Source organism: Callospermophilus lateralis, chromosome X (assembly GCF_048772815.1).
Source record: "Callospermophilus lateralis isolate mCalLat2 chromosome X, mCalLat2.hap1, whole genome shotgun sequence".
Lineage (NCBI taxonomy): Eukaryota > Metazoa > Chordata > Mammalia > Rodentia > Sciuridae > Callospermophilus > Callospermophilus lateralis.
In genome coordinates this window covers 29,931,452-29,953,130 of record NC_135325.1, presented here as the reverse complement: position 1 = coordinate 29,953,130, position 21,679 = coordinate 29,931,452, and the positions used below count along the sequence as shown (strand labels likewise).

At 38.6% G+C, this 21,679-nt stretch overlaps 1 protein-coding gene across 1 annotated transcript in view; it reads left to right on the top strand.

Moving 5' to 3' along the window:
- The first annotated feature begins 15,640 nt into the window (after nucleotides 1–15,640).
- The window catches only part of Maob (monoamine oxidase B), a 106,903-nt gene continuing 100,864 nt past the window's right edge, over nucleotides 15,641–21,679 (top strand). Inside the window, exon 1 of the mRNA XM_077106961.1 lies at nucleotides 15,641–15,808. Within this exon, the coding sequence (XP_076963076.1) occupies nucleotides 15,763–15,808 (46 nt within the window). The 5' untranslated portion in view covers nucleotides 15,641–15,762. The remainder of the gene's footprint in view (nucleotides 15,809–21,679) is intronic.

Below are 21,679 nucleotides of genomic sequence, written 5' to 3'. Positions count from 1 at the left end.
TCTGAAACTTCAGTACAGTGTCCTTCACTTTTCTATTTTTACGATGGTTGGTAATTCTGAGTAGGGCTTAGTCATCACCTGCTCCTTTTGGACTCCCGTGAGGACACTGGTACTATCTCCTTATATCCTGGTCCCCTGTGCCCACTTTTCCTCCCTCTGATCACTGTCACACTACTCTGTTTCTCTCAGAGCAAAAAGATTTATATTTGTCTTATCCCATTATTTCTTCTAAAGAGATATAACATTTCTGAGTTTCCAAAGTCAAGAAATTAAATTGCTTCACTACTTGTGTTTATAAAGATAAGAATCTGAGGATATTTTATCTATCTTTGCTCTCAGCTTCAGAAGACCATAGATGGAATAATAACTTTGCCATATATTGTTTACTGTGGAAGAAAACTTGATCCTTAGTACACAGTCTCTACTTGTGTGTTTGGACAGCGGGGTGTCTTGAGTTTCAGGTAATCTGGTAAATAGCCAAAGGGTAGGGAATTTGGACTCTTGCCCCAGGAGGCCTAAATGGGTGTAGCCACAGTCTGTCATTGGGCTAAGAATTCTCAGCCAGTCTGGCTTAGTTGTGTAGCTATTATGTTTCTTTGCTGTGATTAATTACACATTTATTTTATCTTAAAATTATTTGAAGCTTGGCATTTCGTTGTTGATTATTCATGCTCTTACTTTGTTTATTTTTTTAAATTATTTTTTTTCTATGGATTAGTCCCTTATTTTCTTTTTTATTCTTTTTTTGGGGTCAGGGTACCAGGCATTGAACTCAGGGGCACTCAACAAGTGAGCCACATCCCCAGCCCTATTTTGTATTTTATTAGATACACTGAGTTGCTTACTGCCTCACTGTTACTGAGGCTGGCTTTGAACTCACCATCCTCCTGTCTAAGCCTCTTGAGCTGCTGGGATTACAGGCATTCACCACCATGCCCAGCTATTCTTTTTTTTATTCTTAAAACCTTTCCTAGTGTAACTCAGTGGTAGAACACTTGCTTAGCATGCACAAAACCCTGGGTTCAATCCCCAACACTGCAAAACAACCCCCTCCAAAAAAACCCAAAACAAAACAAAACTCCTCTGGTTACCTGTTCGTTTGGTATGTCTTTTGTGTGTGTATGTGTGATGCCAGGGTCTCATGCATGCTAAGCAAGCATCTATCAGTGAGCTTACCACAGCCAACCTTTTCCTTTTTTAAAATTTTTTTACTATTTTTTATTTATATATGGCAGCAGAAGGCATTAAAATTCATATTACACATGTAGAGCACAATTTTTTATATCTATGGTTGTATACAAAGTATATTCACACCAATTCGTGTCTTCATACATGTACTTTGGATAATAATGTCCATCACATTCCTCCTTTTCCTTTTAAATTTGTCTTTATATATTTTAGTTCTTTTCCTTTTTTCCTCCAATGCACTGATTTATTTTTATTTCAATTCCTTATGTTTTTACCATTTTGTTTGATTTCAGTTAATAGTTTACTTAATATGATAAATATTTATCTTCTTTCACTCAAGTTTTTAGCTATTACTTTTCCTCCTCATTACTACCAGTCAGTATAATCTGCTTTTACAGAAAAGAAACCATTGTGTTTTGTTTCGGTTTTGCAAATCCAGATCCCAGACCAAGATATATTGCATTGCTTGTATCTTCCAGGCAGGTGATTTGTATCTAATGAGCATGTTGATTAACTCATTACTTCTAGTGTGTGGGCTTCATTTAGGAGCCTTGGCTTCAATAATGCTTCATACCATGAGGGCCCAAAGCTCTGTCTGTTGTCCCTGTTCTGCTTTTAAAACCCAATTCTCTCAGTTAGAAAAATCATCAAAGGTCCCAGGATAGCTATAGTTTCTAATGATCACTTGTACTTCTAGCTGTTTCCTACCTTGGGACCCTTGTGGATTTTATCACTTTCTTATTAACTTGGCTGTATGTTTAAGAAGAAAATTGTATATATATTTGAGATGACATTCACATTACAAAAACAATCATTCTAAAGTGTAATTTTTTGAACCCAGGGGCGCTCTACCACTGAAATACATGCCCAGATCTTTTAATTTTTTTTTAATAGGGCTTCACTCAGTTGCCCAGTCTGGCCTCAAATTTGTGATCCTCCTGCCTCAGCTTCTCAAATGGCTGGACTACATGCATGTGCCATCTGAAGTGTACTGTTTGGTGGCATTTTGTGCATCATGATGTTGGGTAACCACCACTTAATTTACCTCTAAAACATTTTCATGAATCCATAGGGAATTCCCATACCCATTGAGCAACTGATTTTCCATTTGTTCCCCTCCTCAGTCCCTGGCACACATCATTCTGCTTTCTGTTTCTATGGAGTTACCTACTTTGGATATTTTATATAAAACAAATCATGCAGTTATGTGACCTTTTGGGTCTGTCTACTTATGCTTAGAATAATGTGATGTTTGTTTTATTTTTCTAGAATTTTTAACTACTTTTTATTGGAAGAAGTTTCAAGACATGTACTATATCATGTTACTAGAAATAGAAGTTTTATATCTGATTATTGCTTAATGTTACCATGAGCAGGAAATCAACGGACTTTATTGAAAATCCCTGACTGACATTCATCATTTGTAATTTCAAAACTTCCATTCAGTGCATTATTTTTTAAAGAGAAGGATAAAAAAATTTCTTCTAATATTTGGTCAATAATTCTCTTAAAAGAGTGGGCATTCAAAATATAAGTTTAGGGGCTGGGATTGTGGCTCAGTGGCAGAGCATTTGCCTAGCATGTGTGAGGCAATGGGTTTAATTCTCGGCAATGTATATAAATAAGTAAAATACAGGTCCATTGACAACTGAAGGAATATTTTAAAAACAACACAAACAGGGGCTGGAGTTGTGGCTTAGCAGTAGAGTGCTCTCCTCGCACATGCCAGGCACTGGGTTCAATCCTCAGCACCTTATAAAAATAAATAAACAAAATAAAAATATTGTGTCCATCTACAACTAAAAATTATTTAGAAAAACCAACAGAAACAAAATGTAAGTTTATTTGGGCTAGGGTTGTAGCTCAGTGGTGGAGCTCTTGCCTAGCATGTGTGAAACCCTAGTTTGATCTCCAGCACCCAAAACACCCAATTGACATCTTTATATACACATATTTATTTTATCCATATTTTTGAATCCTGTAGTAAATTTCACTTAATAAACTCAAGAAAAAAAAGATTTGTTTAACTTCATCATAGGAAGAAAATGTAGTTATTATGTGGAAAAATATATTGCTTATATCTTTCCCATTGTGATCAATTCTTAAGGGCTCCCAAATATCAGTTAGAGGCGGCAATTGTTCCTCAAAAGGATGTACCAATATCTCTAGAATAGGATTACCAATGGCAAACAACATGGGATCTATCTATTTTGGAAGAATAATACCAAGCATGTGAATTTCCAGAGGACTTTTGAACTGCTAGAATACAACATTTATCTATTGAGAGGAGTTGCTCTTTGGAGGGACCCCAGATTTCCAAGGGTTTTTTTCCTATTCTCTTTATCATGGGCAATTTTTCTTTGGTCTAACATTGCAGATGCAGACGCATACATTAAAGGTAATCATCCCTGTATTTAGTCAGTAACTATCTGCCTTTCATTGTCAAGTGCACTTATATCAATGATTGAATCTAATAGAGTTTGACCCAGGACCACTGAAGTCCGCACCTTTGAAGTAAATGCATATGATCTTAATGGATATAGATTATTATTTGCCTTTTCATCATTCAGTATTTATGTCTGGCAGCACTTTCATTCATCTTTGAGACAAGTTTCTCAAATGCATAGGCTTTATTTGTTTAAATTGTCCCTTATTTGCCTCACTTGGATGGGAAGAGAATTACAGAAAAGAGTTCTTAGGCATTTAAATCAAACAGTACAGGATGCTTTCATCTAGATTAGTGGTTCTAAGAAAGGGTTGATTTTGCCCACCCCCCCGGGGACATTTGTCATTTTTCTTATCACAAACAAACAGGGGAGGGGGTGCTACTCTCATCTAGTAGTGTCTTCATACATTTGTGCTGCTGTAACAAAATACTGTATATGGGTTATTTATTGATATATTTATTTTTGCAGTGCTGGGGTGGAATCCAGGGCTTGTGCATGCTAGGCAGGTGTTCTACCATTGAGCAACATCTCCAGTCCTCATAGGTGGGTAATTTATAAAGAATAAATTTATTTGTCATAATTTCAGAGTCTGGGAAATCCAAGACCAAGGCAGAGACAGGTTCAATGTTTGATGATGGTTTTCTTACTGCATCTCAAGTAACAGAAGGGGCAAAAGATGTGTTCTTACATGGTGGAACGCAGAAGAAGAGAAAAAGGGGCCAAGATTGTGTGAAGCCTCTTTTTCAAAGGCCTTAATCCCATGATCTGATTACTTTCTAAAGATCTCACCTCTTAATATTACTGCATCAGATTTTATGTTTCAATATGAATTTGAGAGACACAAACATGCAAGTTGCAGCAAAGGGGTAGAAGTTTGGGATGCTCTACCCTATAATGCAAAGATTGGGCCTCCACATCCTGTCTAAATGTCAATTATGCTGAAGTTGAGAAATCTAGATCTACCTAGAGGCAATTCTAGAATTTAAGTCTAGATAGTCTAGTTAGTCCCAGATAGATAGATAGATAGATAGATTGTGTTACTGGTGACTGAACTCAGGAGTGCTATATTACAGTCATTTTTAAAATTTTATTTTGAGTCAGGGTCCCACTGATTTGCCCAGGGTGGCCTTAAATGTGCAATCTTCCTGCCTCAGCCTCTCATTTTCTGGAATTATAATTATGTGCCATTTCACCCACCAATGGTAGTTTTTACATAACTTTTTCAAATTCCTTTAGTCTACCAGGCCATAACATATGTTCTTGACATTAACACTTTCATATCAGAATGTCAAGGATCTAAGATTTCGTCTCTTATCTTTTGTTTTTTTATTATAAAACTTAGTTCTGATAATTAAGTTGAAAGTTGCTCAAAATACAGTTCTTAGGCCACTTGTGGGTGACAAGGAGTCCCTCAGAGAGATATAAAGAGACCTAAAAATGTAAATCTTCAGATCAGCTTTTCTAGGAGAATCTCATGAAATGTCATAGACTTTTATTTATTTTTGTTTCTTTTCTTTTGTGTTTCTACTGGAAACTTTGGCTCTGCCCTAAGTCATCCTCAATCAGAAAAAGTTTTGTGAGCCATTGCTATTGAAACTGTCCTTTGCAACAACCCCTTCTGCTCAGTTTATTGCCAACATAGGTAAGTCCATTCCTTGTCTTTGCTACCCTTTCCTATACAAATATTGATCTTCCTTCAAGACCCATCTCAAGTCTTCTCATATTGATTGACGTATTCATTTATTTACAAATTTATTAAACACATTGAATATATTAAACACCATTGTCACAATGGTAATGGCAGGGGACATAGAAAAACCCTCCAAAGACAGGTCCTTGAAGAACTCACTGTCTGATGGAGGAATTCTGACTTCTATTAACATTTCCCTTTTCTGCATCCCATAATATAATACTTGAACATATTTTACTGCTTATTATACTCAATTTGATTTCTATGTGCTGATTTCCTTTCCTGAACCAGAACAAAATCCCTTTTAAAGCTAAGGTTGCCATATAAAATACAGCAAATATGGTTAAATTTGTACCTCAGGTAAATGACATATAAGGTTTTGGTAGAAATATGTTTGGAAATATTGCATGGGACACATTTATATTATTTTTTCTCATTGCTCATCTGAAATTCAACTTTAACTGGACAGCGTATATTTTTGCTTGCTGAATCTGGCAATCCTCTTTAGAGCAAAGACTAACATTTTCTCTACATCTGAGGATATGTGACAAAGGGCTGGATATACAGTCAGTACCCAAATAAGAATCAGTTGTCTTATTCCTTTAAGGAAGGTAGATAGTGAAAATATTCTTCTTCTGAAGGTAATTACAGTGAGTGATTTTTTCTAGTTCTAATCAAATATGATGTGATCTGAAGGAAGGGATGGTCTTCCTGGAAATGGTGGTATTTCCAAAATGACTCCTAAAATGTCAGATTAGGAGAAAAGAGACTCTAAGCCCTAGGAACTTTTTTTTTCCTCTGAAGGATAGGGTTATGAGAATTTATCTGTTAGTACCTTACATTCCAAACCTGAGTCTTAAATAAAGCATTGGTATTGTATATTGGTAATAGAGGGAAACAACTTATTCAAATCTCAATTACATGGATAATTAATCATGGAAATATAATCCCCAATAGTATTTTTCTGTCTAGAATTTTGCTATTAATGAACATTATGACTGCAAATTCCAGGGACTGCCATGAAATCTTAAAACTGATGAAATGATTTGATTTGAATATTAAGAAAGCATGGTCATTTTCAAATACTACCCAACCTGAGTGGGTCATTTTCTATTTTTCAACAGCAAGTATTACTTTTGGGAGCTTGAAAATGCTCAGCTACCTGGAATTGGCTGATGAATGTCCTACAATTAACAGAGTACTACACATAAAAGGTTGTAACAACTTTACACCATTTATTTATTTATTTATTTTTCATATTTGATTTTCACAGCCAGAATTCTTATGTTTTGTATAAGTGGGGCCTATTACTTGCAGGAGGATGGGGAGTCAGAGATAAGATTATCTCCCCTGCTTTAGGTGGGCTGCTACAGCAGAAGGAGGTAACAGACGGGGGTTAGATTAGATGGCTCCAAAGATCTTTTCTAAGACTGCAGATGGTGCACATCATTAAAACAAAAGGTATTAAATTCTCATTTGTTTTGAGTAGGTGGGAAGATTTACTTGTTTGTTCTAAGTAATATCCAAGTGGAGAACAAATTAACTGAATGATTTATCAGTGAGGAAGATGGTACAGCTTTCCTTTCTTTAGATTTTTTTTTTTTTGTGTGTGTGTGTGTGTGTGTGTGTGGTGCTGGGGATTGAGCCCAGGGCCTTATGCATGCAAGGCAAGCACTCTACCAACTAAGCTATATCCCCAGCCCTTCCTTTCTTTAAAATACAGCAACTTTTTTATTACCCTACCTAGTTTATCAACTGATTTCATCAATCAAAGAACAATTTTCAAATCATGTAAGTAAATTAAATATACTTAATAAAATTACAGTCAACATATTTTAAACTCTTTGTTCTAAAAAATTTCATAAATGCACAAAAGTAGAAAGAATAGTATAATGAGTCCCTCATGCACTTATCACCCAGCCTCAGCATCTGCCTCTCTACTGTTTTGTGAATTTCATCTACAGCTACCACTATTTTTTCCTAGGGTTTTAAATGGATTCATTAATTAATTTTTGGTGCTAGGGATGGACCCCATGGCCTTGGGCATGCTGAACATGTGCTCTACCACCGTGTTATACCCCCAGTCCTTCTAGAGTCTTTATAAACAAATGCCAAACACTATATCATTTCACCCTCAAATACTTAAGTCTGTATCTCTAACTGTAAAGGGCATTTTTAATATGACCACCATACTCTTAGGACATAGAGCAAAATGAACGATAATTGCTTGATATAATTTAGCAACTAGTATATATTTAATTTTCTATAGTAGCTCCCCAAATACAGTTGGTTTACTCTGATCAGGATCCAAAAATTCTGATTGGAATTAGTTGGGTTCTTAAGTCTCACTTATAATGAGCAACATTTAATGGTTTTTTGCTGGACAATTTAGAAAATATTTTAAAATTTCAGAGAATCTTGAGATACTTAGTATAATAAAATTTCTCTATATATGAACTTTGTATATACTATACATAACTTCTTTCTTAACCAATAATATTTAATTTTAAGTTGAAAAATTTAAAATATTGTGTATATTTATGGGGTACAATGTGGTGTTTTCACCTAAGTGTATCTGTAGAAAGATCAAGAGCTGGGGGGTGTAGCTCAGTGGTAGAGTGCTTACCTGGCATGTGTGAGGCACTGGGTTTGAGCTTCAGCACCACATAATAATAAAGGTAAATTTATAAGTAAATTTATAAGAATATTATATTGAGCTTCACCAACTTATCTTTTTTTATGGTGAGAATGCTAAGTCTATTCTTGTAGCAATGTTCCAAGTAATGCACAACTAAACTAAACTAAAACCTTTGTCATATAGCTTCTTTCAGAAATGTGTAAAAGACTTACTTGAATTTTGTTGGCTTTACTGTAAAAATGTTTTAGCTAAAATTTTTCAATTTAAAATAAATGCCAAAAATACTATGCAAAGTCAGAACTGTCTATTAAAGAAATCACCATAAAAATTTGTAGATATTTCCACTGCAAGTTTGTGTGTGTGTGTGTGTGTGTGTGTGTGCACTCACGCACACCTCAGCACTGGAGATATAACCCAGGGCCTTGTGCATGCTAGGCAAGTGCTCTACCACTGAGCTACATCCCCAGCTTAAGATTACTGATCATAAGTGTCCTCAGCATTTGGACCACACACAGTAACTCTGTGCTGATTAAAGTGTCAATTTTTTGTGTCAATTATTTCACAATATTAATGTATATCAAGTCATGTTACTGTACTAATTGAGTATATACAATTTTCATTTGTCAATTATACCTCAATAAAGATGGATTTGTGTTGTTCTGTTTGTTTTTGTGTTTTTGCTACCAGGGATTAAACCTAGGGTCACTTAACCTCTGAGTCACATCCCCAGCCCTTCTTGTTTTTTATTTTGAGACAGGATCTTGCTAAATTGCTCAGGACTTCACTAAGTTGCTGAGGCTGGCTTTGAACTTGCAATCTTTTTGCCTCAGATTCCTGAGCCTCTGGGATTATAGGTACACCACCAAGCCCCTCTTTAAGATGGAAAAAATTTTAAGTTAAAACAAAACTATATGTTTTTATCTCTGATAGGATAGTCCTCTGCCTTCCTTTGTTTTTACTCTTCTTTTTCAAGGTGTCTCTGAGTACTTTAGTGTAGATCTATCTCTATTTTCAGAACTTTGTAGAAAGTCCAAATAAATCAGTGGAAAAGCTGCTGCAAGTGACAAGAGATTTTAATTATACATGTGCGCATGTACATACACATGATAGTCACCCCTTATCTGCAGTTTGGCTGTCTGTGGTTTCAGTTATCTACATTCAACCAACATCTGAAAATATTAATTGGAAAATTCCAGAAATAAATAATTTATGAGTTTTAAATTGTGTACTGTTCTGAATTGTGTGATGAAATCTCATTTCATCACGTTCCATTCAGCCCAAGATGAAAATCATCCCTTTGTCCAATGTATCCATACCATATATGTTCCCTGACTGTTAATCATTTAGTAACCACCTTGGTTATAAGATCTGTTACAGGGCTTGTGTGCAAGTAACTCTCACTTAGTAGCCTGATACTAAGTAACAATACCTACATCATTCACCACACTTCATCTCATCATATAGGCACACTATCAACAGAAGAAGGGTGAGCATAGTACAATAAGATATTTTGAGACATGTGGATGTGTTTGTCAACTCAAACTGTCTGAACTTCATTGTTCAGGGCTTTTATGGAGGTTTCATTATATTGACTTGATTGATCAAATTATTGGCCATTATTGATTGATTTAGTTTTCAGTCCATCACCCCTATGCAGAGTTGGGAGATGGGGCTAATATGTCCAATCTTCTAATCAAGACTTGGACTTGCTGGTGATTAGCCCTCTCATCCAGGAATAAGAAAATAAACTTCTCTTCTTATTTGATCACCATGGTCACCAGTCTCTTAATTGCAATCATGGAGTCTACATGATGTAAATATCTATTTATAATTAAATATGGAAAGACTATTTAATTCAAAGCTATGTAAATAAAACCAAAGCATTGATTATGTACCCATGAACTTATACTATGAAATTAGAATTATATAAAGCAGAAAAAATATTGAAAATAACTGTATTCAACAATCAATAATCAGTATATGGTGTGGCTCTAATATTAATTTTTAAGTACTAGTTTATGAAAGTAATTGGTGAAAGCCCTAAACTGATGTTTTCAGGCAACATCTGTTCTAATTTTTCTCTTGTGTGTCAGCTGAATGTTTCCCCTTCCTCTGTATGCCCCATAAAGTTCTTGTCACATCATCTGTTCTAATAGGTCACTCTTTTGTAAGATCCTTTATGATTTGTAGAAATATTCTTAGTTTTGACATTAGTCATTGTAAAAAGTCCTTGTAAGTCAATTCACAGATTGATTAACACTTATAATCAAATAAGATATTTTTTTTTATTTTTAAAATGTCGTTTTAATTTTTTTATTCAATAGGCAACACAATTCAAAGGGTTCAAAATAAGTAGCCTTTTAACACACAAACAAATCAACAACTTAATATTCCTAACAGAGAAGCAGCAAGACATTAAAAGACAATTCATGGAAAAAAAAGTGTGGTAAGAGTGTCACACTTGGTATTGCAAAATCTTTTCCCTTGAGTCCTGCTTGTCTTTAATGTTGGGATATTTTTGATGTACAGAAATTGCAATGTTTTGTTAAGCCATGCATTTCCCTATATGATCTCAATGCAGCCTGGAGATATTTATGGGTAACAATGTGGTGTTTTCACCTATGTGTATCTGTAGAAAGATTGAGAGCTGTGGGTGTAGCTCAGTGGTAGAGTGCTTACCTGGCATATGTGAGGCACTGGGTTTGAGCTTCAACACCACATAAAAATAAAGGTAAATTTATAAGAATATTATATTCTGAGAAAATAATATTTTCATCCTGAGATCTGTGAAATCGTCTTCTTCTGCAATTGGTTTTTCATGGCTTCATGGTTTGCTCTCTCATCAACCTCAGAGATGTTTTTATTAGTGATGTGATTGAGAGGCAGAGCAGAGGTGGTGTGGCTACCGAGAATGGCACTTTTGGAGTACAGCTGGCCTCAAGACAAGCAGGCTGAGAGGAGCTGGCCTCAGGAAGTGGGTCCCTCCTGCTGGGGAAGAGGGCCTGGGGGACTGACTTGGCCATTGGGACTCAGGGGTGGGGCAGACTCTGCCCAGAGTCTGGTTGCCCTTGTCTTTTTATTTAATTTTTATTATTAGTTGTTCAAAACATTACAAAGCTCTTGACATATCATATTTCATACATTAGATTCAAGTGGGTTATGAACTCCCATTTTTACCCCAAATACAGATTGCAGAATCACATGGGTTACACATCCACATTTTTACATAATGCCCTATTAGTAACTGTTGATTCTGCTGCCTTTCCTATCCTCTACTATCCCCCCTCCCCTCCCCTCCCCTCCCATCTTCTCTCGCTACCCCATCTACTGTAATTCATTTCTCCTCCTTGTTTTTTTTTCCCTTTGCTTCAACATTCTCTACAACATGCCTAGAAATGACTTCTGTCATTCAGAAGTCCTGTAGCTTGGTGTCTCCACCTGACTACATATATTGAGGAATCAGCCCTTTTGTGTTGTGCCTCTGTGTTCCTTGTTCTGCTTATACTATGATGAAGAGATCATGGGGAAAAGGGCTATATTTGTGTTCTTTGGGTAGGAAAAATCATTTTTCTGTCCATCTCAACTGTGTCTCAATAAACCACCTCATGGAAGCCACAAAGCTTTCAGGCTGTTACAAAGTAAGTCCTCAGGCTTCGGGGTAAATCTTTCCTTTGGCATCTTAAACCAGTGTATGGACATTTGAGTTGGATCTGGGTTATCTACTTCAGTTTCCTGGGAAGGACATTGACTTAGAATTTATTAGGGTCCTCCCAACTTTTAGGCTGCTTGACATTTTGGGTGTGAAAGTAATGTCTTGATCCATGCAAGGGTCCCCATTGCCTTCTTGTTGCCCCCAAGGAGTGAATTTGGACACTCAGATTAGTATTCAAGCAAATGATGTATATTTTATTGCACAGAACCAGGGGTCTTACAACACTTCCATGTGTTATTAAAGAACTATGTTGGCTGCAATGACTAGGCCCTTTCATTATTTTATCCCTCAATGTATGTTTAAAAAAAGATTAAAAGAGTGTTTAGGGGAAAAGAAACTGGTAAATTCTAAAAAATCTAATTTTAAAACAAATTTTCTGCTGTCTCCTGTGAAGCTCCAGAATTAAAAAAAAAAAAAGTAAAATGTACAACTTAGATGATATCTGGTGAACTCTGTTCTGCACAGCCTGCCTCTTTATTGAAACCTTCAGCAGTATCATAACAGACTCACTGAAATATCCGTTAATGAAAAGCTGGACAGCAAGAATGAAGTAATAAGGACATTTTATCTCTTTGGCAATTTTCTAATGAAAAAAAAAGGAAAGCATGTTCATTTTAATTGATGAAAGAAACACGGATTTCATGAAGTTGAAAAGGCAGATAAACACTACTGGTGCAAACAGCATTTTGGTTAGAGGTGTTGAGCATCGCTTCATTGGAACATTGAATTAGGTTTCTCATAATTATCCATTTTCATTTCCCAGGATTAGCATCATTTTTAATTTATAATAGAAAATTTCTAATGATGGGCATAATGCGGACATGGACTTGGTGCTCAATAAGTTATTCTTGAATGGATGAATAAAAGATGCTGCATTATCCTTTCCTGCAAGAATTTATGATCTGGTTGGGAACAGAAGGCAGATACACACACACACACACACAAATAAATGATGCTTCCTATCATTTAATTCATTGTTAATCATTCACTGTTATATTATTCTCTATTAATTTTGTGGTGTTTGTGAGGAGTCCTAAAGGTGGTCAAAGGTACTTTTTTTTTTTTTTCTGCACCAGACCATGTCCACATCTTCCAATGTTCCAGCCTCAGATTTGCCTCCCTATATAATACTTGCTGTTCACTCTGCCTGTGTGAACACTGGTGTTCCTCAGTAATTGAATATTCCCTAAACATTTGTTTCCTAGTTACCCCAGCAGAAATCTCATTTTCTCCTGGAAGGCCTCCATGATTGCCTTGGCTAGGTTATCTAATCCTCTATATGCTCCAGAGAAACATTCAGAATTACACTTTTGACTATTCTTCCTCGATCTCTTCCCTGATGGGGCATGAGCCCCATGAGAGTAAGGGCAGCTCCCATCTTCTTCTCTTCCCCAGGGCTCAGCATAGCAAGTGCTCAACAAATGCTGATCTAAGAAACAGACATTGAATTAGTCCGCTTTCTATTACTAAAACAAAATACCAGAGGCTGGGTAATTTATAAAGGAAAGACATTTGTTTTGACTCACAGTTCCAGGAGTCTAACAGCATGGCATTGGAATCTGCCTGGCTTCTGATGAGGACTACATGTTACTCCATGTGTGGTAGAAAAGTAAAAGGGAAGCACCTGTTTTCCCTACTACCAAGGTCTGTTCTAATTTAACTCATTTTTTTATTTTACCTCAGAGAGTAACTGATTACCTTTGTCTGGGAAATAATGCCATATGTGAGTGAGTTTTCTCCAAGCATTATGGAATAGTGGCCCCTCTCTTGCCTTTGTTGCCAGTGGACATAGAAAAGGGATAGTCAGTCTGCCTTAGACTCAAACTCTTAGATCCCTAGCCCCCTGTCTGACTTCACATTGCTGAGACTAAGCAAAAGAGATTTCAAATAGATCCTATAAGAATCCTCTTCATCTACCCCAATCCATTTGACATGTGATTCACTTGCAGGCTAGGTGAGGGAACACAGTGCTTATCACTAAAGAGCTCATAGATTCAGGGCTCCGTGGACAAAGGAGGACCAGTTACGGCATGGCAAGTTAGAAGTCAGCACAGGTTGTCTTTAGGGTGAGGCAACTTCACTCCCTGCATTGGGACATGGGGTGGGGCTCAGGGTTCAGGCACAGGGAGTACAAGTTTCTAGAATCTAAGCCACAGCTGGACCAAAACTTTTTCTGCCATAACTTTTTAATCAAGAAGTACCCCCAGTTCTCTCTTTGCCTGGGGGCAACAGAAGCTCAGGATTCCTTGGTAGCAGGTGGGTGCAGGGAGTGGGACAGTGTGGAAGAGGCAGAGGTTTACTCTAAGTTCTTATCAAATCAGCAATTCCCTATAGCCAGTCTTTCCCAGATTCACAGCTTCCCTAAACTGAATCGAAGCACTTCACCCAATTTTTGAATTTCTTTTCTCATACTGGGTATTAAACCCAGGGCACTCTACCACTGAGCCACTTCCCCAGCCCTTTTCATTTTTTTGAGACAGGGTCTTGCTAAGTTGGCCAGGCTATACTTGAACTTGTGATCCTCCTTCCTCAGCCTCCTGAGTCACTGAGATTACAGGCATGCACCACCACACCTGGTTTTATTTATTTATTTGATTTTTTGGTACCAGGGATGAAACCCAGGGGTGCTTTACCACTAAGTCACATCCCCAGCCTTTTTAATTTTTTATTTTGAGACAGGATCTCACTATGTTGCTTAGGGCCTTGCTAAGTTTCTGGGGCTGGCCTCAGTCTTGTGATCCTCTGCCTCAAGCTCCCCAGTCACTGGGATTACAGGTGTGTGCTGCCCCACCCAGATCACCCAATTATTTCTCGAAAAGCCATTTTACATTGCTTCTTCCCACTTTTAGTTCTCAGAGATGGCTTTCTTATTGCTCTGAAGAAATATGCCCTGTTTTACCTGGAGCCACTTCAATTTGAGCGACCTATAACCCCATTGAATTGCCCCTGTTTGGAAAAGCCAGAGCCCTCAGACCCACATCCCAGGATTACTCAGGCATGTTGCCCATTGAAGGCCTCTGCCCTGCCACCACCAGCCTCCTGGGTGCAGCCTCAACAGCTTCCAGTGCTGCGGGTCTGACTTACTGGGTTGGTTAACCTGCAGTTGGTTGCGTTTTTTTCTTTTTCCTTTTGCAGTGCTGGGGATGGAACCAGGGCCTTGAGCACGCTAGGCCAGCCTCCTATAGCTGAGCTACATCCCCACAGCTTGCTGTTTGGATTACTGACAAAGGTTGGGAAATTTAAGTGTCTTAAGGTTGCTACATTTGCAACGCTATAAGGAGGAGCCTCAGTTAATTGCACAGGGAATGGGTTAAGAAGTAGGTGTTTGGAAGGAGGCTGAGGTAGATTGGGAATCCCACCCACATATCTGCCATGAATAATGGTAATCCTTTGTGGTGGATCAAATTGATTAGCAGAATCTTCCTTGCTTTTATTACTATTGTTGTAAATAAATCTACTTTAATTATACATATTTATGGAGTTCAGTGTGATATTTTGATATATGGCTTTCTTTTTCTTTTCCTTTCGGGCTTTTTACTCACAACTAATTCATTTGCTTTCCTCCTTTGTGAAATGGTTCCTTGTAAGGTTGAACCGGATTCTTGCGAAAAGCAGTTAGCATAGTGACTGGTACCTGGAAAGCACTCAGTATTTGTAATTATTTGCTTCATGCCCAGGAATAACTGGGGAACTGAAGGAACACAACCCGATCTGCAATCCTCCCTGCCCCCAAGCTCAGTTGCACATTAGGGAAGCTGATTGGGAAATACCATGCTGAAGGCCATGGGGTGGTGGCCCCGGGGGAGGGACTCTTTGAGGGCCCCTGTCACGTCTCCACCCGGGCCCCCGCCCTCCCCAGGCCTGGGCGGCGGATCTGCTGGCGGGGGCGGTGGCCCAGCGCTCCAACCCGGCTTGCGCGTTGGCTGCCAGGCGGGCGGGGCTGTGCGACCCGGCACCCGGGGCCGGCAATATAGCGGCTCAGCCCAAGGCGCTAGCGAGCGGGGGCGACGTGCAGCGTGCGGGCGGGGGCAGAGGCTCAAACACCCGAACAGCTGGTACCCGGAGCGCGCGGAGCGGGGCAAGCACCATGTGCAACAAATACGACGTGGTCGTGGTGGGGGGCGGAATCTCAGGTCAGTGGCCGCTGCGCGCGCTGGAACAGGTGGCCGCCAGGGTGAGGCGTAGGGTGGCGGCCGGGCGGAGGCTGATCCCGGAGTCTCGGACTCTCTGTGCACTGGCGGGGATCTAGAAGGTCCCGAGCTCTGTGAGGGAAGGATTTGGCACGCCCTTGGACACAGTCCGGGACTGGAAGCCTGTTGAGGCTCTGGCCCAGGCTTTGAACTCCTGTTGCCGAAGACTGCCAGGCCTGAGCTGGCTGCAGTTTTCGAAGGGAGGGGAAATGGGACGGGGAGGTGGGAGACACCTGTTGGGCGTTGCTGCAAAGATCAGTCATTTGTTTCAGTTTGAGTTATCCCCAACCCTCATTTGGAGCAGGCAAGCACCACAACGTATTGTTATCTTGGAATTGGGAAAACGACCTTGAACAGGAAGGGGGTAGGCCCGGGGCCTATGGATTGTCAAAGACCTTTCAGATTCCCCTGATTCTCTGTGGTTCCCTGATCGTCCTGGGTCTACCTGAGCCTGCAGGGCCTTCTTGGCAAATGCCTCTTCTCTCATAACCCCTCCCCTGCCTCTTTCCCCTCACCCGAAGTGCAGGGTGGCCAAGCTGCAACTGGGCTCTTTGGCCTAGCCCATATTTGGCAAAGATGGGGATAGAGGTTGCCCCTTAGGCCACAGGGAGGCTGTGCACATAGAAAGAACCCCCAAACACAGAATACAGGAGGGATGGAGTCAGTGGGGGAATGTATCCTCTGAGGAGGGGCGGGCAGATTGTATGGGGAGCCGGTGTCAGTGGAAATAAGCAATGCTCTCAGCCCAGCTAGTTTAACAGACTCCCCCCATCTCGGGTGCTTTGACTTAACTTTCATGGCCTCCTGGTATTTAAGTAGCAATTAGGATGCCTCAGGAACTCTATGTTGTCTCACCAGATCTCAAGTAATCTTGCTCCCTGTGAGGAGGCAGGGCAGAGGTGACCAGACACTTGTACCTGGAGAAGAAATCTATGGTTGGATATTGGGTACTGCCCTCCTCACCTTTGGGTCAGATCTCAGGCTACCACTTCTGTCTAGCCAGCCCTGAAAAAACTCCCATACCAGGCTGAGGGCCTGGTGATGGAGGTACATGAGGCCACAAACACAGCATGCTGAGATCATTGAAGTTGTGCATAGATTCAGTGTTCTTTGGGTATTTTTGACATCTTCTCTTCCAGAGGAATTTAGACTCTTAGAAATAGGTTTTAGAAAATATTACTAAGAGTCTCTTAATGTTTCCTTGCACAGCATCTCATCTTTTTTAAAAAATATTTTTTTAGTTGTCAATAGACCTTTATTTATTTATTTATTTATTTATTTATGTATGTATATGTGGTGCTGAGAATAGAACCCAGAGCCTCACACATGCTAGGTAAGCGCTGTACCACTAAGCCACCACCCCAGCCTCTATCTTACAGAAACTGAATATTCTATTTCCAGGTCTCTGAAGTCCTTTTCTTACCCACAGTATGCTTCGTGGGTTATATTGCCCTTTCTGATTCATACTACAAATCTTCAAGCTCACTCAAAGTATTCCTGTTAGACTCATACAGGAGACATAGATGAGAGTTTAGCTGTTTTTTACAAGTAGTAAATCTCTACCTTCACCCCAAAACTCTGATCAAAACCAGGGACTAATGAATAGACATGTCTTTTGTTGACAACATTATATGGAGTAGCCATTGTTCTAAGAATCAAAGAAGTGGAGTTTCAAGGCTCTGCCTTACTCAATTTTTTATCTGCTCCATGGGGATAACACCAGTTAGTTATAGCTAGATTTTAGGGTCATCATGAAGGGCAAATGAAATACTATGTGATTAATAGCAATGCAAAGTCTAAAATATGGCACATGGCTCCATATGAGTTTTACACACTTATTCAGACAATACACATTAGGGGAGGCTCTAGTAGAGGATTAATAAATGGATCATGCTGTTTTTGTCCTGGAAGACTTGTCAATGTAAGAAAAGAGAAGAGGTACCCAAATAAGGAAAATATAAGGTATTAGAGTTTGACAGGAGAAATGACTTCTGGTATTATATTGCACAGTAGGGTGACTATGGATAATGATAATGTACTGTATATTTCAGAAAGTTATAAGAAAGGATTTTGAATGCGTTCATCACCAAGAAATAATAAATGTTTGGGGAGATAAATAGACTTCCCCGATTTGAAACATTACACAATGCATACCTGTGTCAAGATAATAAGTGATATCTCATAAATATGTAACTATATGTGTCAATTAAAAACAATTTTAAAAGACACTAAAGGTAGAAGAAGGTGATACATACTGCAGGAGGGGTCCATTCATTACTTAGACATTCAATGAAGATTTATTCCCTGTCCTACATCCTGTCCCATATAGAATAAAAGATGAATAATACTGTTTCATTGCTCCTGAGTGAATGTGGGACACAGGGTCATGGATAACTAATTCTAATGACCTATGATAGGTGCTTTTAGTAGCATATTAAAAGTCTAGAGAGCCGGGCATGGTGGCTCATGCCTATAATCCCAGCAGCTCTGGAAGCTGAGGCAGGAAGACATGAGTTCAAGGCCAGCCTCAGCAATTTAGCAAGGCTCTCAGCAACTCAGCAAAACTCTATTTCTAAGTAAAATATAAAAAAGGGCTGGGGATGTGGCTCAGTGATTAAGCAACCCTGGATTCGATCCCTGGTACAACAACAAAAAAAAAGTTTTAGGGAAGGTGATTGGAGGGAACATCAAACTAAGAAAATCTGGGAAGACTTCACAGAGGAGGTGACAGTGAAGAGACTCTTAAGATGATGAAAATGAATTCACTAGGAGACTAGAGGACAAAAGTATTTTAAGCTAAAAAATGGTTTGTATACAATTAAAAATATGCAAAAAGACATGCTAACATGTTTAGGAAACTTTAAGAATTTCAGTGTGGAGAGTTTAAGGGTCTGGTGGGAGACTAAACTAAAAAGATTAATGGAATGAATTATGGTGAAGCTTGAATGTCATCTCCCCAAATTTTAGTTCTTTCTGTGTTCATCAGAGAGCACTGATTTTTTAACTTTATTTTATTCATTTATTTATATGTGGTGCTGAGGATTGAACCCAGTGTGTCACACGTACTAGGCAAGCACACTACCACTGAGCCCCCACCTCAGTCCCAACACTGATGATTTTTTATTCACAAAGAAATATGCACACAATGGCTGGGAATGTGGGGATGGTGTTGGCAAAAATGGGGGAAGTGAAGAGGAGAGAGGGCAAGTTTGGGGAAAAGACAGAATATCCAGAGTTGGAGGTGCTGGGAAGCCACTGAAGAAGAGAATTCTAGCAATTAGAAGTGTGAGAAAGAATGTGGGGTTACAGATGTATATGACAGAGAAGTTTTAGTTGAAGCCACTAAATGGACAAAATGGCCAAAACTAAGAACAGAGAGTGTAGAATTTTAGAATTAGTAGATAAATGACACAATAATCCATGTTTAAAAGTCTCTGGATTCCACTTTGGTTTTTAAACTTTGTTAATAATTAAACTTGGGACATTCTGATAATTCCTTGATAATTTTTAAAGCTGTCAGCAAATTTTAATCACTCCCTTTGGGATAAACAGAGATATACTAGGAGTATAGCTAGTTAATTTATAACTTTCTTTTTTAAATTATTTAAAAAATTCCAAGACATTTTACAATACTTAAAAAAAAAGAAATGTGCATGGTATGTAAATGAATCCCTGCTGTAGTGTCTTCCATCATGTCAGGGGCAGATCATGTCTGGAAACTTGGCAGAACAAATAGCATCTCCCATGCGGAGCTGGCCAGCTGCATGCCTCTATCTTAAGTCTCAGTTTTAGTGTTTGGGTTGGTGGAACCATGGGAACTATCTTTTGCAACTCTGGAATGTATCTTGCTCAATCCACAAAATAAAAGCTAAGAAACTTAGCAACTTAAAACAGAAATGAGAATTTTTTTTTGGCGGGGGCAGGCTTGGGAGAGGAGAGACAGCCATCTGAGGGTGGCAGACACTCATTTGATTCTTGGAAGTGTCCAACCCAGCCTTCTAAATGGTAATAAACACCTGGCAGGTGATCTGTATGGCCAGGAGAGCAAACCCTGTTGCTAGTTGATGGGACTAGTCTGGCCAGAAGCATAAGAGACAGTTCATGAGGGATCATGAGTTCAGGGACACTATGGGCAGATGTGGCCTGGATATTGTTGGCTAAATGTCCTCCTAACATTTTTTTAATATCTTTTTTTTTTAGCTGTGGGTGGACACAATACCTTTATGTTATTTACTTATTTTTATGCGGTGCTGAGGATTGAACCCAGGGTCTTACACTTGCAAGGCAAGGGCTCTACCACTGAGCCACAACCATAGCCCTCCCCCTCACCTTTGGTGAAGAAGAATGGAAAACTTCTCTGGGCTCCTTTAACTCACTGAATGTTCTAAAAAGTAACAATTGTACTCATGTGCTTGCAAATTTTTATATCCCAGTCAAGGAAGAACAGAGGGGCAATACATTAATTCTGAATTTTTAAAAATGTGAACATTGACAGGATCATACCTTTAACAGAGACACCTATAAATTGATAATTCAAAGTTATAATTTTCCATTAATATTTGAAACGTACTCCTATAGTCTAAAATCAAAGTTCTATTTTTGATTTACATTTTAAAATTATGTTTTCAGCTTGTGTATTTCATATTTTGTAGCACCATGATAAATGCAAGTCATAATCACTTGGAAAAGAGTCAATGATCCAGGCAATATTACAAGCTTGTGTAAATCTAACTATAACATATATATGTGCATATTTTAATTTAATACTCAATAAATTGCATATCATTATAAAAAAAAAAAAAAAAAAAAAAAAACAATGTTGAATCAGCATAGGCTTCAGTGTCACACAGAATGACTATGAATCCCATTTCCCGTGCTTAAATATTGTGTAACCCAATAAGTTATGTAATTTGTCCTTCTGTTGCCTCAGCTCTTTTTTTTACTAGAAATTTTAATAATCTATAAAGAATATGCAAAAACATTCAAATCAGAAATGCTTTAGCATGTCCAACATGAAATCAATACTATTCAGTGAGTACAAAAGGTTAAAGACCTCCTCATTGAACAAAACACAAGAGAAAGAGTATATTTCTAAAAAAAAATCAAGAAAGTTGTTAAAGAAAATGTTTAAGTCAACAATGATTTTATTTTATTTTTATTTTTTGGTCCTGAGTATGGAATCTAGGGCTTCACACAAGCACTCTTCCACTGAGCCACACCTCTAACCCTCACCTCTTCTTTAAAATGAGATTCATAAATGCCTTCCTGGTGGGCCTGTTTCAACAATTAGAAAGAATGCATATGAGGCTGGCACGGTAGCACACACCTGTCACCCCAGCTACTAGGGAGGCTGAGGAAGGAGGATCACAATTTGGAGGCCAGCCTGGGCAACTTAGGGAAACCCTGTCTCAAAATACAAAAATGAAAAAAGAGCTGAGATGTAGCCCTGTGCTCGCCTAGCATGCATGAGGCCCTGAATTTGAGCCCTAGTACTGCTGAAAGAAATAAGAAATGCATGTGAAGGACTGAAAATGGTGGTCTCCATAGCTTTGGCTTGGGTTGCTTTATGCTTCTTTTGAAAAATAGATACTTGTTTTTCTTGTAGAGTTTTGTTTTTTAGAACAATTTAAATATGTAATTCTTATGATATAGATTCCATTATGCTATAAAGTTCTATAAAATTATCATGTCTATACAATAGTAATAGTAATTTTGAAAACATCTTTTTAAAAAAAGATTTGTGGTACTGGACATTGAACCCAGGGATGCTCTACCACTGAGCTATGTCCCCATTCAGTCTCCTCCCCCTCCTCC